The following is a 16,674-nucleotide window of genomic DNA, read 5'->3' as shown; positions in this document are numbered from 1 at the left end:
TAAGACATTTTTCAGTATATCTGCCGGTGGCATTAGTCAACTTGTGAAGCACGATAAAGGTAAAAAACATGTTAGCAAAGATCCTTGTAAAATATCAAACAACCAAAAGCAGTTCAATGAATCAGTTAGACTTTCAAATGTTGGATGTTTGAATGTCCATATAGATGATCAGATCTCTCATGCAGAAATTATGCAAGCTTTACATGTTGTCAATTGTAATTATAGTTTCAAGTCAACAGAAAATGACAATGCAAGATTTACATCTATGTTTCCTGATTCTGTTGTGGCAAAGCGTTACAAGCAAGGTGAATCAAAAATTAAATATCAAATACAATTTGGAATTGCCCCTTATGTTAAAAGTATGTTAAAATCTGATATTAAAAAAACACCATTTACTTTTAAGTTTGATGAAACAACAACTAAGCAAATAAAAAAACAGTATGATGGATATCTCCAGTATTGGTCAAACAAAAAGGGAGAAATTGTAATGTCATATTGTGGTTCTCTGTTTATTGGTCATTGTGACCACAACCAACTAGTTGATCATTATTTTAAATTTGAAACTGACTTGGAGTTGGATTCTGCATATTATTTACATGTTGGGATGGATGGGCCAAATGTTAACAAAGCCTTTGAAATGAAGTTATCACTGGATTTGAAGAAAAATTCTGAAAATATTTTTATTGAGCTTTGACATGTAACCTTCATAAAGTCCATACTGCTTTTAGAAAAGACATTAAAAAGCTTTCCTTTGATTTAATGAACTTTTTATTGATATTCACTTTTTTTTTAAGTTGTCTAGTGCCAGACGTGAAGATTATGCTGATTTAGTCGATGTAACTAATTTGGTTGCTGAGTTTGCCAATAAACATGTAGAAACGCGATGGCTTTCTATGAAATATGTTGCTGTTAGGATTTTGGAACAATGGGTGAACCTTAAAGAATATTTTTTAACATTTCTTCCAAAACAAAAAAACTTTAACGCTTTGTTTAAAACAGATAGATACAAAAGAATTTGTGAAGCTCTGCGCAATGATATTCAGACTCAAGGATATTTAGGTTTTTGTGCTTTCTCGGCACAAGATTTTGAAGCATTTTTAGTACAATTTCAAACAGAATCTCCAATGATTCACATGCTTTATCCTGGGATGTGTAAACTATTAAACTCTTTACTTCAAAAATTTATTCTTCCAAAAAAGTTAAAAAATGATAATGGAGAGTTCAAGTCACAGCCTGAAATTTTAATGATTGATTTCTACAAAATCGAAAACCATAGAAAATTAAGTTCAATTGAATTAGGAACAAAAGTCAAATTGCTGTTGCATGGAGCTGCTCTACCTAATTTAGTAGATGAAAAATTTAGGACCGAGTGCAAAGAGTTTTATATTGCTTCTGCATCGTATTTACAAGAAAACTTACCTTTTCATGTTTCACTTTTAAAGTATGCTCAATTTCTACGTCCAAAAAAGCGTATTGCTCCAGGTGCAACAAGTGCAATATCTAATTTAACATTGAAAGTCGCTTCAGTTCTAGAAAAACAACTTGGCCCGGTTTTTCATCTAAATGATATTTCTTCAACCAAAGAATCACTGTGTGATAAAGTTAGAGATCAATGGTTGTCTTATCAGAATGAGGTAATCCCAGAACACTTTTATATAAATTCACAACTACCTACTACATCTGTCGCTCAACAGCAAACATCATATTGGTCTTATGCTTTTAGTACTTGTTATTTAAATAGTATAAGCAAACAATCCAAATATAAGCGAATAGATAATTATTGGAGTCAAGTGGGCACTATATGTGATGAAGCAGGCAATTTAAAATTCCCTCAGCTGCTTGCACTTGTTAAGTGTGTTTTAACTTTTAGTCATGGCAACAGTTCACCCGAAAGAGGATTTTCTATAAATAAGAATTTTATAGAAGGTCACAGTACCAACTTAAAAGAGGACACTATTGTTGCATTGAGATTAGGTATGGTTTAAATAACAATATTTTTATCTTTTTCTTTTTTAGTAATATTACAACAATTTATGATAAATAGTTTGATTTATTGCAATACTTTTTTAGTTAAAGATGAACTTAATCAAGTAGGTGGAGTTATGAATTTTCCAGTAACAAGTAACTTAATTAAATGTTGTAAAGAGTCTCATCAAAGATATGAAGTTTATTTGGCTGAGCAAACTAAATTAGTAAAGGCTGAATCAGAAAAAGTAAAGCAAACAGAGTTGCTGACAAAATCTTTACAACAGCGAAAAACAGATCTAGAACTTATTGAAGCAGATATAAGGTATATTGTTTACCATTTTTTTAATAAAATTTGGATATTTTCTTTATTTTATTGTTTGAATTTTGTCATTGAATAAAAACTAGTAGGACTTTTATTGAACAAAATATTTAAATTTTATTACATAAAGGGTATGCAAAGCTGGCATCGAGGTTGCAGAAACTGCTATTGATGAAGGTAATGGAAAACTTCAGCAAGCGCTACTCAAAGTAAAGTTAGATAAAACTGTATGCCAAACTTCACAAGCTATGATTGACATGGGAATAAAGCGTAAAAGGGAATTACAAATAAATCTTGACAATTTAGAAAAAAAGAAAAAATTAGTGAAATAAAGTTCTAATGAAAAAACATTTTTTTATTAACTTTTTATGTTATTTTTTATCAAACTTTATAAATTTTGGAACATATAATATATTATTTAATTATATTAATATACTATAATACTAAGTACATTTGTTTTGAGTCTAAAATATAAAAGAAACCTGTTTTAATGCAAGATAGTTATTAAAAATAAACTTTAACAGTTATTGTTGTTAACATGAGTTTGTGTTGAGTGTTATGTGTTGACTAAAATTTTGTTGTCTTTGTTATATATATATATATATATATATATATATATATATATATATATATATATATATATATATATATATATATATATATATATATATATATATATATATATATATATATATTATTGTTAATTTTGTCTTTTTTGATTTCCAGTAGAATTTGAACTAATTCCAAAGTATATATATGTATATATGTATATATATATAATATATATATATATATATATATATATATATATATATATATATATATATATATATATATATGTATGTATATATATATATATATATGTATATGTATATATATATATATATATATATATATATATATATATATATATATAAATAATTTATCGTTATTTTTGTCTTTTTTGATTTTCCGTAGAATTTGAACTAATTCCAAAGTAATGAAAAATATGTTTTCTATGATAATTTAAAAATAATAAAAATTTACAATATGTTTTTGCAGCATACTTATATTTTAGTATAAGGTTTTGTTGATAATACTTCAAGCATTTATATACAATTTAAAATTGATTCTATACTCATCAGTTTTAAGTTTCTTTTATATTTAATTTAAAATTAAAAAATCCATATGCTATTATAAATTTATACATATACACTATATATAATAGAGTGCGTGCAAAAGCATGCAAATTTTTAAAAAGAAGCATGTAAAAGCATGCAACATATTAATAAATTGCATGCAAAAGCATGCAATTTTAGTAAAAAGTAGCATGCAAAGGCATGCAAATTCATAAATGTTGGCTGGGAACCCTGTATATGTACAAGTATGGCATTTAACTATTACATGTACTTTAATTACCAGTATAACAACACAAGTTAACTTTCTTATGAGAAAACCTGGTTTTTGGAAACTTATTACAAAATAGAATAAAATGTATGCATAATAATGTAAAGTTATAATAAAAGATTTGATTTTGTTTCATAACAAAAAACACTTCATAAATGAGATGAATTCATTTTTTATAATAAATTGTTAAAAAGAGAAATTTGGGTTTATATCTTCCTTACCAAAATTTTGTAAATAATTTTTTTAAATTTAAGTTTGAAACATTTAGCTTCGGCTATATTTTTGATATTACTTAGGAGGGGGACTCAATAAAGGGGTGTTTTTTACAAAACACAAATAAGCAATTTAATTCTGACTTGCGGTCAAATGAGCATTTTTTAACAGCTGTTTCATCATAATTTCAAAAGAATTTAATATGCTTACATGAATTTTATACTATGGTAAGAGGTAAACAAAAACCTAAATTTTGACAAATCAGAAATTACAAGATTTTTCAAAGGTTGAAGATTTTTAAAGTCTAATTTTAGAAAAAATTTGAATTATTTGGTTTGTGGCTATTATAGTTTTATATGAAAAGTAAAAATGTTAACATTCTGTGATTTTGCTTCAAATGTATATTTAACTAGTTTCAGAAGTTTACATTTTCTGCTATATTTGTATTCGTTTCTATTAGCTTCATTTAGTCATTGTTTGAAATAAATATGTTATTAAATTAAACAATTTAATTTTCTAAAAGTTTCTTTTAAGGCAGAACTTGAATTGCAGTTATGAACTATATATTATGTGTATATTTTGAATATTTTTCCATATGTTTATATTTGACCTTTTTGAGTTACTCCTAAATATTGTCTAGTTTGTTTAAAGCTTCACTGGTTTTTAAGTAATATAGAATACAGTAGTTAGCATTTATAGATTTCGATATTTTGAAAAAAAGAGCCAGCCACCCTGCTGATTAGAATTAAAAGTAATTTTTGATTATATTTACATCATATTGATCATATTTAAAGTTTCAGCTCATAAGGTCATGTGAAGCAGAATTACGTTGAACTCGATTTTTTTGACTTTTAATATACTCTATAATTAAAACAAAAAAAATATTGAAAACTTAATAGTCTGGAAAAATAAGGTTTTTATTTGCTAAAAAATGATTTTATTTAAATAATAACAATTACAAATTATTGTTGCAGAGTTACACAATATCATTTTTTTTTTTTTTGTATTTTTTTTTTTTTTTTGATTTATTTCATTTTTTTTTTTTTCCATATTTTTTCATTGCAACTACCATTTTTTGTTAACATTGGCATGAATCTTCTTTCTCTTCTCACTTGCTACAAGTATCACATTTTGCTTTTGGTCTTCGGATTTACATTCAAAGAAATCTTGAATGAAACAAATATTTCCCTCAGCGCAGTCATTTGTTATTTGTATGTTTTTTATAAACTGAAAAAACTTAGCTCTCCAAATCATTCCAGCAGTTAGAATTCCCCTTAATCTATTGATTCAAGTCTTTATCAGAAACACCAACAATATCAAAAAAGATCCTGATTTCCTGACCAACAAGGTCCAAATTAAGGTCCAAAATAATAAAGTTAAGAACTTTTGTATATTTCTCTGGCTTAACATTGTTGGGCAAATTTTTTATCATTTCTACCTTTGTGATATCAAGTAGGTCTTTACATGCTAACAACTAGTTTATCTAAATACCATGTATGATGTTTTAAGCTTTTTGTTAGAACATTTCCAAGATCTTTATACTTCCTAAACCAAAAGATTTCTTCAACTCATAAGTGTTTTTAAATGCTGACATGTATCATTTTGAAGCAGAGTCTTTAATTTTTAGGAACCATGGTATATACATTGTTAAATTTTTCCTCCTTGTCCACTGTTATTGTCTTGTGTGTAGCTTTGGTCATCTGAATTGTTAACATGTATATTGCATGTGCCATGAATCTTGCCTCATGCATTGCACCAGGCTGCAGGAATCTAAATTTCTTTATAACTCCGCCAAGGAAGAATATACTTTGCCAAGGTATTAGGCCACCTTGTGGTAATCGTCTGTAGCAAAAGTTTCATTATGAAGTGCGCAAATCAAGTAGGTTTGGACTTCTTTGGTTTTTAGATAACAATTGAACCAGAAGTTAGAGTCCAATCAAAGATAGAAACTGAACCAAAAGACTCAAAAAAACCAAAGATAGGTACATTATCAAGCCTATTAACATCATTAAGGATCTCTGGCCAGACCTTTTTAAATTTGATACAAAATGATTTTTGTGAGCCCTTAGTACCTTGTGAAGTTAATATATATTGACTGCAAAGAGCCCAAAGGATGGCAGTGTCAATAATAATCATAAGAGTTTCTCTTTGGTGTTTACCAGTATTGCAATTGTTTGTATCTGAATTAACTGCAAAAGTATGATCAACACAATAATATTAAAAAAATGTTAAAAATCTGCCTGAACTTCTTCCATGGAATTTTCAATTATGCGAACACCTAACAGATTGTATTCTGAATCTGGAGCATCTGGAATGGATATATTTAATGCCAGTCTATCATTTCTAACAGAGATATTCTTCTCAAAAATTTGCTTCACGTGTTTAGTGCCACTGTGCAAAATTAATTTTTTGCCATTCAACATATCTATGATTTCATTTCTTATAAAACTTTGTGTCTGATTTCAGATATAAGTACCTGTCATACCTAAAATACCTGTCATACCTAAAATAGTTATATTGTGAGTATTTAAATTTGATTTTGAGTTACATAAATTAAAATTTAAGAAGTTTGCATAGTTAAGTTTTCAAATAGTAATATTGTTATTTTTTTCTTTTAACTTTTTACATTTTAGTCAATATTTTATTTATCTGGAAAAATAAAGCTGGTCATTGTTTATACAATTTAAAATTTAATTGGGCAGTGAATTAGGCAATAAAATAGAATTGGTGACTAATTGTGTAATACGTTCAATAAAGAAACAGCTGGAGTTTTAGTATTTATGTGATGAAAAGAAAATTTATAAATTCCAAAAAAGTACAAAGAAAATTTTTTATCATAAAATTATTTGTTTTTCACAAAAATGATAAAAAAAGCAGCATCAGCGTAATCTTATAAGACTTCTTCTACAGTTCTAAAACTTTAAAGTCTTTTAGGGTTAAATGACTAAGATTGTATAGTATATTGTTTTTTTTTGTTGTTGTTTTTTTTGCCACAGGCTAATGTACAGTATAATATTAATTATAGTATAATAAAATACTGCACATACTATATAATATACAATACTGTATATTTTATTGATAATATATAACATACGATACTGTATATTATATAGTATCAATAATATTATTATACTATAATTACTATTACTATTATTAGTGTTGTACATACAATATTATATAATACTATATATATATATATATATATATATATATATATATATATATATATATATATATATATATATATATATATATATATATATATATATATATATAATATTTTATAATAATGAAGATATTATTTAATGATGCTATATAGTAATATTATATACTATCAGATACTATATAATAATATTATCAGTGGCGGATCCAGCATTTTTTGATCTTTGAGATAGCTAACTTCCAGACATGGAGCTAACTCCAAACATTTATATATTTATATTTATATCAAATAATGAGGGTTTGCAAAAAATTGCAATGATTGGGAAAAAATGCTGGGAACAAAAAAGCCCCAAAATTTTTGCTACACCTGCCCCAAATGTGAGAGCAACAAGTTGATGAAATATTTTTTGCACTATTCTCAACTAGACTTATATTCATCGATAATTTTTAAGTTTCATAGTAATTTCTCTCAGCGTTCAAAAATTATGACCATATAAAAATTACAACCCTCTCAAATTGAGGGGGGTTTAAACTTTATATGGTTATAATTTTTGAACTCTTAAAGATAATACTATGAAACTTAAAAATTATCAATAAATATAAGTCTAGTTGAGAATAGTACAAAAAATATTTCATCAACTTGTTGCTCTCACGTTTGGGGCAGGTGTAGCAAAAATTTTGGGGCTTTTTTGTTCCCAGCCTCCAATCATCGCAATTTTTTGCAAACCCTCATTATTTGATATAAGTATAAATATATAAATGTTTGGAGTTAGCTCCATGTCTGGAAGTTAGCTATCTCAAAGATCAAAAAATGCTGGATCCGCCACTGATTATATAGTATATATACTCTTTATACTATACATATAATACTGTATAAGACTATATAATATCATATCTTAGAATTATATAGTTATGTTGTATAAAGTTTATATTATATATAGGTACTATTTTATATTATAATATAGTATCTATATGTAATATAAACTATATATAATACTATGATATTATTACATAGTATCATAGTATATGTAGTATTATACAGTATTGTATGTATAGTATTGCATCATAGTATCTATAGTATCATATTCTAATGTGCAATCAAGTTATGATCTTTATCAGTTATATATTTTTTTAATATTTTAATGAATTAATTGAATGAATATAGAATTTTAATAATATTATAATCAGTTATACCATTTAAATATCTACATTTAATATATACGTATATGTAGATGTTTAAATGGAAGTTTATGTAGAAGTTTAAATGGATAAATGTAGATGTTTAAATGGAATATAATTGCATATTGAGTGTATGATGTATATACACTCAATATACAATTATATACTTATTTACTTATTTAGAAGCAGTGAAAAAAGACACCTAGAGTTAGGTCAAGTGCTTTGTGCAACATAGATTTTTGATATGTATTCTTTCTATTCTTATAACTTTGTTCAGCCTAAATTTAGCTACTGTTTATTTCTTCTATTCTAGATGCTAGAGTTAGTTGCTACAAGAAATGGCAATTAGGGAGAAAAAAATATTCCCAGAAGTACTCGTTGGAGAATGTCAAAAGTGATTTATCCTCAACAACAGTATAAAAGCACCTCTGATGACAATTATTCTATTGGAGACAATTTTATGAATTAATTGTTTGGCTTAGATGAACCAGTAAAATAAAGCAATTAAAAAGGAGTTTGAAGAAAATGAAAGCTTAGAGAGTCCATCTCTTTATTTTGGCTCAAAAATCAATCTCTCTAATGTATGCTTATGCATAATGATCTTTGTTTTGCGCTTCATTTTTTTTTAGAAAGCATTAGAGGTATTTTTAACGCTACTGTTGTTGCCAACGTCAACAAAACACTGTGTGATAAGTGGTCGTCCATAAAGTACGTACGCCAAAAATTTTGAAATTTGATACCCCCCCCCTCTCCCCTGTTACCATGCATACTTTTAAGTTTCCACCCCCTTAAAATGTACGAACGTATTTCAAATACCCCCCCCCCTACTTTTTTTTTTCAACAAAAAAGTTAATTGAAAAAAAAAAAAGGTGGAGGACGTTTTTTTCAGGCGCCCCTCTTTAGTAAGTCCGTAAAAAACGAGTATTACGCGAGATCAGTAATATTGAAAACAAAGCCTAAAATCCAGTGCCGAGGGTAGGCTACCCATACCCCTTAATTGGAGGAGGGGAGAGGGAAGAAGCAGCAAGTTTTGTGCCCTTTCGCTAATTTAAGGAGCTTTTTATTTTAGCAAAACCTAGCGGTAAAATTTGGAATATTTTGGACCCTAATGACACATTGTTGTTGTTGTTGTGTGTTTTTTTTTTGGGGGGGGCGCATCCGACCCATAAGCCATGGCCTGCAAAAACCTGTTTTTTGTCGACTCAAAAAATAGATTGCCTGAAATACGGCTTACTCAGGGCCAGTTTATAAGGGGTGGCATGGGCGCCCGCAGGATTTTTTGATGTTCCGGATAGGACACTTTCACACATGCAAACTCCAAACTTAAGTATGTTTATACATATGCCAAATGAGGAGGCCTTGCAAAAAATTGGGATGGCAGAGGCCTGGGAACAAAAGCCCTAAAACATTTGCCCCCTCTCCCCCTTCCCATACGAGAGGGCACTAATGTAGTAAAATTTTTAACTTTACCATCTAAAGCTAAATTTATCGACAAATTTTAAATTTTGTAGAAAAATATTGTAAATTACAAAAGTTATAACCATGCAATATTTACACCCCCTCATTTTGGAAGGTGGGAAAATTGGCGTGGTCATAACTATGTTATTTACAATATTTTTCTACGAAATTTAAAATCTGTCAATAAATTTGACTTTAGCTTTAAATAGTAAAGTTGAAAGTTTTACTACTTAGTGCCCTCGCGTTTGGGCAGTGAAAGGGGTTTGGCAAGCATTTCAGGGCTTTTTTGCTCCCAGGTTCCGCCATCCCAAATTTTTGCGAGGCGTCCTCATTTGGCATAGGTACAAACATACTTAAGTTTGGAGTTTGCATAATGTGTGAAAGTGTCCTATCCGTAACATCAAAAAATCCCGCGGGCGCCCATGCATGTGTGTGCATTAGGGTACGTCATACTAAAAAATGTTGAAAATTAAATTTGGGGAGTGATTTTATTATGGGTTGGGGTAAGTTAAGCAATATTAAATTAAAAAATTTTTTTTTTTTTTTTGTGTGTAAAAGTTAACTTGAAAAATGTAAAAAAGCGTATAAAAATGCGACTTACAAGCGTTAAAAAATACAACAAAAAATTAACAAAACCTTACTAATGTCTTCTAAATTTTTGATTATCCAATTTTTATTAAGTCCATTTGTTGTTGTAATCTATGAATTATAGAACACAGTTACTTAGTACTTGTTATTTGCTTTGCGTTAGTAGTGAATTTCATAGTGTATATTTCAATATCAAAAGGTTGCAATATTTGTTGCATTTTATTTGTGGTTTTTCATTATAATTGTTTTCGTTTTACAGTAAAAAATAAACTAGAATATTGTGTAATGGAGAGTTTAAAATTGAAACAAACTAGACATTCTTCTACAACTAATTTAACTAAGTATCTTGGAGTTGGAAAAGATTGATTGGAAACAGAAGTTCCTACACTGAGATTTGTACAAAGGAAAGGTCTACATATTCAGAAAAGTTTGCTTCTTTCTGATGATCTTGATAGGTGAGTTTTTTGAAACGATATTACAATATAATATAAACGACATAATAGAATTTTAGTGGGCACAGGATGTCTAATAACATCCATAGAACATCCATTAGACATCTTGACACCCGTTGGGCGTCTTGGACATTCAAAGGACGTCCAAGTATTAGACGGTTCAAGTATTTCAAATGACAATGTTAAAACAGTTTAAATTTTATGTTTTTTTTAGGAGATGTCATCTACCTATAAAAGAAATCTCAGTGGTATTGGCAGACTTGGTATTGAAACAATGGTCTCAATCCAACGCTTTGTTTAAGACCCCTGTTGTCATATCTCAAAAAACGCTGTCAGATAAAATTTTAACTGCCTGGCATAAATTTAGAGACATTTGTAATCAAAAAGAAACATAAGAAAAAACTGTCAAATTGTGGGAAGGTAAGCTGGACAAATTGTTAGATATAACAAAATGTAGGTGTAACATTTTACTTTGTACAGATGAGAATTCTTCTTGTAAGGAAGTTAAAAATTGTTCTGCAGGAGTTCATATTTTATGCATTTGCTCTAAAGCTATCAAGTTGCCACAACTTGATTTACTATGGCTCAAATCTCAAAGAGATAAGGTTGGTGAAAAATCAGGCTACCAAATATACCAACTAGACAAGGAAAAAACAGAAAGACAGGTTAAAGCAGTGAAACGTAAAATAACAGATATTGCATCTATAGAAAAAAGAAAAAGTTTGATTAAAAAACCTCACATTAATACACAGGTTCAAATTGAAAACAACAAAGACAAAGCTTATGAATCAGTGGGGCATGACTTAGATCAAGAAACTTCACCTGAAAAAATTAAAGATGTAAATAAAGAATCCTCAGAAGACAACTCCAATAACATCAAACAAAAAACTTCCCCATTTATTACCATTAAACAAAACTACATGAAGATCCCTAATACAGCACTAGCATCTCTTCGATTTGACATATCTCCTTCTGCTACATCTGCAATTGTATCTGCTTTTCTTCAAGATTTGATCAAATCAAATTACTTGACTCCAAAAATGGCTAGTTTAGCATGTGATCCTAAGAAGATTTGGAGAGCCAGACAAGAGGTTATGGCTAAAACTAGAGTTTTGTCAGAAAAAATAATTATTGAAGCTCCTATCAAAGGCATATTTGTAGATGGAAGAAAAGATCCTACTCTAGTTTTGATTGAAGATTTAATTACAAAGGGTCCATAGGCAAACTATTATCAAAAGTAAATCAATTAAAACGACTAGAAAAGTTTGATCCGATTAGACAGATTGAACCTTTAATTAAAATTCCGGATGATATTTTAAAGACTATGTGAGCCGATGCTTCACTAAGTTACAAGTTAGTTTCTTGTCTTGAATCAGGTATCTTGAATCATTCACTTGTCAACAGAAAATGTGGCAATCTTTGCCATAGCAGGTGGCTCACAACCGGTCAAGCAATTCTTTGGCTTTACATTAGTGACCATGGCCTAGAAGGTGATATTTTAAAAAATCTAAAAGTTCTTTCTCAGTTTGTGGCTCAAGTATACTTTCATATGTGGTTTAGAATCAAGGTAAAGCACTCTATTGTTGATGGGCCCCATCATCTAATCAAACTTCTTTATCTATTAAGAAGTCAAACAGTCGAAGTTATGGATGCCGTTAGTAAGTCTGTTCAAAATGGTGCATTTCATGCTCATTCTGAGTCTCTCCTTATTTCTCTTCTTGCAAGCTCATCAAATGAAAATAGAGCTTTTGCAGTCAAAATGATTATGAAAGTTAGGGGAGATTCAGAGCAAGGTGATGTAAGTGTAAGAAACCGAAAAAACCTACACTTAACTTTGATGCTATGACTCTCCTTGAACTCATTGACTGGAGTAATGAACAAATCTTGGAGCCAAATTTTACATGTAATATGACGAAAAAAGATTTACAAAAAGTAATTGATTCTCCTATGGAAGTACCTTACTATCCTCTCCACACCCAGTCTTGTGAAAGAGTTGTTAAACAAGTGACTGAAGCCGCAGCTGCTATTTGTGGTTTTCAGAGGCGTGATGGTTTTATTAGAGCAAGAATAGAGCACAGAGATGTTGTTCCAAATCTGAAATCCAAGAAAGATTTAATCAAACTGTTTAGTTGATGTTCAAGCTTTATTTTAGTGAAAATTTTATTTTCCATAAAAATATGTGTTTTTTTTTTAACATTTTATGTAATAAAAATATATTTGGACAAATTCGTGTGCGTCCACAGAACATTTTGGTGTTTCACATATAACAGTTGCAGGAAATTTATCCTATTTACCCCAAAAAAAAAAAATAAAAAAAAAAAGTTTTATTTCAATGTTGCTTAGAAATACCTACCACATAATAAAATCACTCTCAAAAATGTTTTTTTTTTTAATTTAAAATTTTTTAAAAGTATGACGTACCCTAGTGTGCATAGAGGAAAACTATACCTTCTACTCCCTATGCCATACATCTTTTTATGTTGGCAAACTAGAATCTTTAGTCAGAATTTTAACTTTTCTTCTGATTAGCTGGTTAATTGTGATAAATTAGAAAATCGAAGTACGTACTTTTAAATTGAAACCTCCCCCTCCTCCCCATACGCTTTTTTGAAAACCTCTCCCCTCTTCCCTATGAGCGTACGTACTTTATGGACGACCCCTAATAAAAGAGTTTAAAGTTTGAAAGACCGAAAGAAAAAAAGTCATACATTTGTGTTGTTAATTTACGTCCTAATAACCAGTGTGCAATTTGTTTCAAATGTTTTACAACTAATTTGCAATTATTTTTATCTCCTTTTGTTGACGATTTTACTATTGATTTTATCTATTACTGGTAAACTCTTAACTAATAATGTTTGTATCTTTTTCATGTATTTTTTTTTGGTGGTATAATTGCAAGAGCTATGGTTTTATGTCGCAAACAATTTAATAGTTATAATTTTTGTCTTTGGTGTTCTTCTCAAGAAGGAAAGAATTCAAAAAGGCAGGAGGTCTTGTATGACTTATCCGTTTTCTGATGTTAGTGTAAATTGTAGAAACCATACAGATTTATTTGGGCTTTATTGTGTTAAAGGGTTTTTAGATTATCTTAATTCTTCTTATTTTTTTTTTATAATTTGTCGGTGACCTTCACATTTAAAAAGTATCAGTTTTTTTTATCTAGAAATATACTATAATATCCTAATAAGTTAATTTATAATAATATGAGACATTAAAATAGTAAAATTGCGAAATATCCGAAAAAGTAATATAATAGGAATATAAGTATCCGAACAAGTTTGTAATTGTTTTTATCGAATTGCTTAAAATATTTATAAACGTTTTGTAAAAAAAAGATAACAAATTCCAAAAAAAAACTTACTAAACTTCCATTTTTGTTAGACAAATTTACTAAACTTCCATTTTTATTAGGGATGCACTGATGCATCGGCCTGCCGTTGCGTCGGTCTTGATTTAACGATTGGTTGGCCGATTTTTCAAAACCATCGGCCGATGCCGATTGTTTTGAAAAATCAGATATTTTATTTTTGTGTTTCTATATTGTATCCAAAAATATAATTATTCCATATGCCAAAATGCATGTATAAACCTTAGTTTTTATATAGACTCAGAGGTGTAGGTCTCGAGACTCATAGTTAGCTGTCTTGGTCTTGTAGCCTAAAGCTTAATCTTGGTCTTGAGCCCAAATGTCTTGGCCTTTACTGTCTTGACTACATTTCTGTATAGACATCGAGACGTTAGAGTTATCTTGTTATAAGTCCAAGTTTTTGCAAACTGAGAAAATCGATGTTAAAGTTTGAATTTGTTTGCTGCTAAATGGAAAAATTTTAGCAAAATAACTTTGGTTTTTTGTAAAATACAAAAATGTTACTTAGTTACATCTTATATATTAAATGTATTAGATACATTTCCCAGCAACGACATGTTAGAAATCGATACAATTTTGTTTTAGCTAATCATTATTCTTACGCAATGCAGTAGTTAGGCACCCCCACAATTTATTGCTGGAGGGGGCTGAGCAAATTAAACGGGACCCTTTTCAAAATATGAGTTGTTTTTTAAAATATCTAAAATGGATGTATTTTTATTATACTAGGGCCCTTATGAGACGTATTTTTTAGGAGGAGGGCCTCCGATCCACTAATTATGGCACTGTTCTTACGAGTTACCTTGACACCTGACACCTGTTCGCGCTGGCCCTGAACAAGACTAAGACGTTTGATTTAAATTATTCAATAATTAATTACAGGATAGGGTTGTGTGGGAAAAATAAGGATTAAAGAAATAACTCTTTTAAATGTCTCACTCAATCATTTTACTATTTCAGATATTAACACACCAATTAAACTAATCTAATCAAAAACACAATGCAAGATGAAGTTGATTTTATTGTTATACCTGTCTTTCACAAATAGACTTATTTATTAATTAAAAACTATTAGAAATATTAAGCTAAACAATTTTATCATGTAATCGAAATAAAAATAATTATATGTGTTATATATCAATACTAAATAAATAACAGAAGAAGCCCATAAAAAATGTTCATTTGACTAATGACTTGTAAATGTTCACTTTATTAATACTTTGTAAAATGCAAGATTAACAGCAGGCATGTATGAATACATGGAAATGATATTATTGGTTTTTTCAACAGATATAGACTGATAAGGAGCACTAGGTCTAGGTATATTTGTTTTTAATGGTTTGACAACAATGCTGATGTTCGTTTGACAGACTTATTTATACAAACTTGTGAATAATTACCTAAAGTCGAGGCTATAAAAAAAACATGGTGTGGCAGTCCATTTCGATAAACAAGATTTTTAACTCTTGTATAAGGTACTACCTTATAACTTGACAAATTAGCAACAACTGAAAAATTCTTCAGATCTACTAATACTACTGCATTTGGTAAACAGAATGGTTTTTTACGACTTTCATTTTTAATTGCTTTATCTAGTTCAAGTGGATTAAATATTTCTGCAGCAGAGAAAAATTTTTCTATTTGTCTATGAATGTCACACTTTTAAATGCTGGAGTGACATGACTCCTAGAACTACTGCTCAATGACTTTTATTTGTGGGTATCGTATAGTAAATTCACGTCAAGCTGCTGACATAAAACTATTGCGGTTTTGTGGTACACATGAATCGAACCAAAGTATGAACTTATTTATATCTAGGTCATCCGTGATTTCCAGAAGCAATATTGTTTACAGTATGTAAAGTATGTAAACAATATTGCGCCAATATTGTTTGCTACTTAGAATGTTCTTTTATTGGTGTATAGTCATTTTCATCTAAATATATTTTAAAAAGAGTTTACCTATATTGAGTGATCTTTCCGTGTACTCTTTATGTGTCTTTTTCCTGCAATAATGGCCTCAATTCTTGGGGAAAAGTTTATATGGTCTTGTACAACTTGTTTAGAATCTTATAGTAAGTTTTTTTCACATGTTTCCCCAATTTTGATTGCAGTGGCATTTTTAGCAGTTAAGCATTTATTAAATTTGTGAAAGTAAAATATTCTTTGGCTACTAATATTTAATGTTGAAAGACAGTAAGATTTTATTACACATATTCTATATTGTGTATTAGAAACAAAGAAGCTGTAATAAAATATAATAATTTCACCAGCAGCTGTCCGACAACATTTTTTCTCCAGACTTTTGGTAGTTTTTAAATAGAAATGTTTTTTACCGCTATCATCTAAGGTCCAAAAGTTTTCAAAATACTACTTGACGCTCTATCTCAGTTTTATAGGTATAGCATTTGAATTTAAAATTTCTGCAACTTTGTATCTGCAACTTTGTATTTTTCTTATATTTTGTTTTCAAGTACTCGTATCAGCTTTACATTTCCTAGACATTCCACTAGGGGGTGACGAAAAGGAAAAACACCAAACGGTTCTAAAGATTAAAATACTCAATTACCTTTTTTATTTGAT

At 29.0% G+C, this 16,674-nt stretch overlaps 1 protein-coding gene across 1 annotated transcript; it reads left to right on the top strand.

The window, feature by feature from the left end:
• The first annotated feature begins 887 nt into the window (after positions 1-887).
• On the top strand, positions 888-2,684 carry LOC136075251 (uncharacterized). The gene is made up of 3 exons (XM_065787797.1): positions 888-1,974; positions 2,071-2,290; positions 2,418-2,684. Exons 1-3 carry the CDS (start codon positions 894-896, stop codon positions 2,617-2,619), a joined length of 1,503 nt encoding a protein of 500 aa, XP_065643869.1. The 5' UTR covers positions 888-893; the 3' UTR covers positions 2,620-2,684.
• Positions 2,685-16,674: the final 13,990 nt, after the last annotated feature.

Source organism: Hydra vulgaris, chromosome 01, assembly GCF_038396675.1.
Source record: "Hydra vulgaris chromosome 01, alternate assembly HydraT2T_AEP".
Lineage (NCBI taxonomy): Eukaryota > Metazoa > Cnidaria > Hydrozoa > Anthoathecata > Hydridae > Hydra > Hydra vulgaris.
Note: the sequence above shows the minus strand (reverse complement) of the source record. Positions and strands in the feature narration are given on the sequence as shown.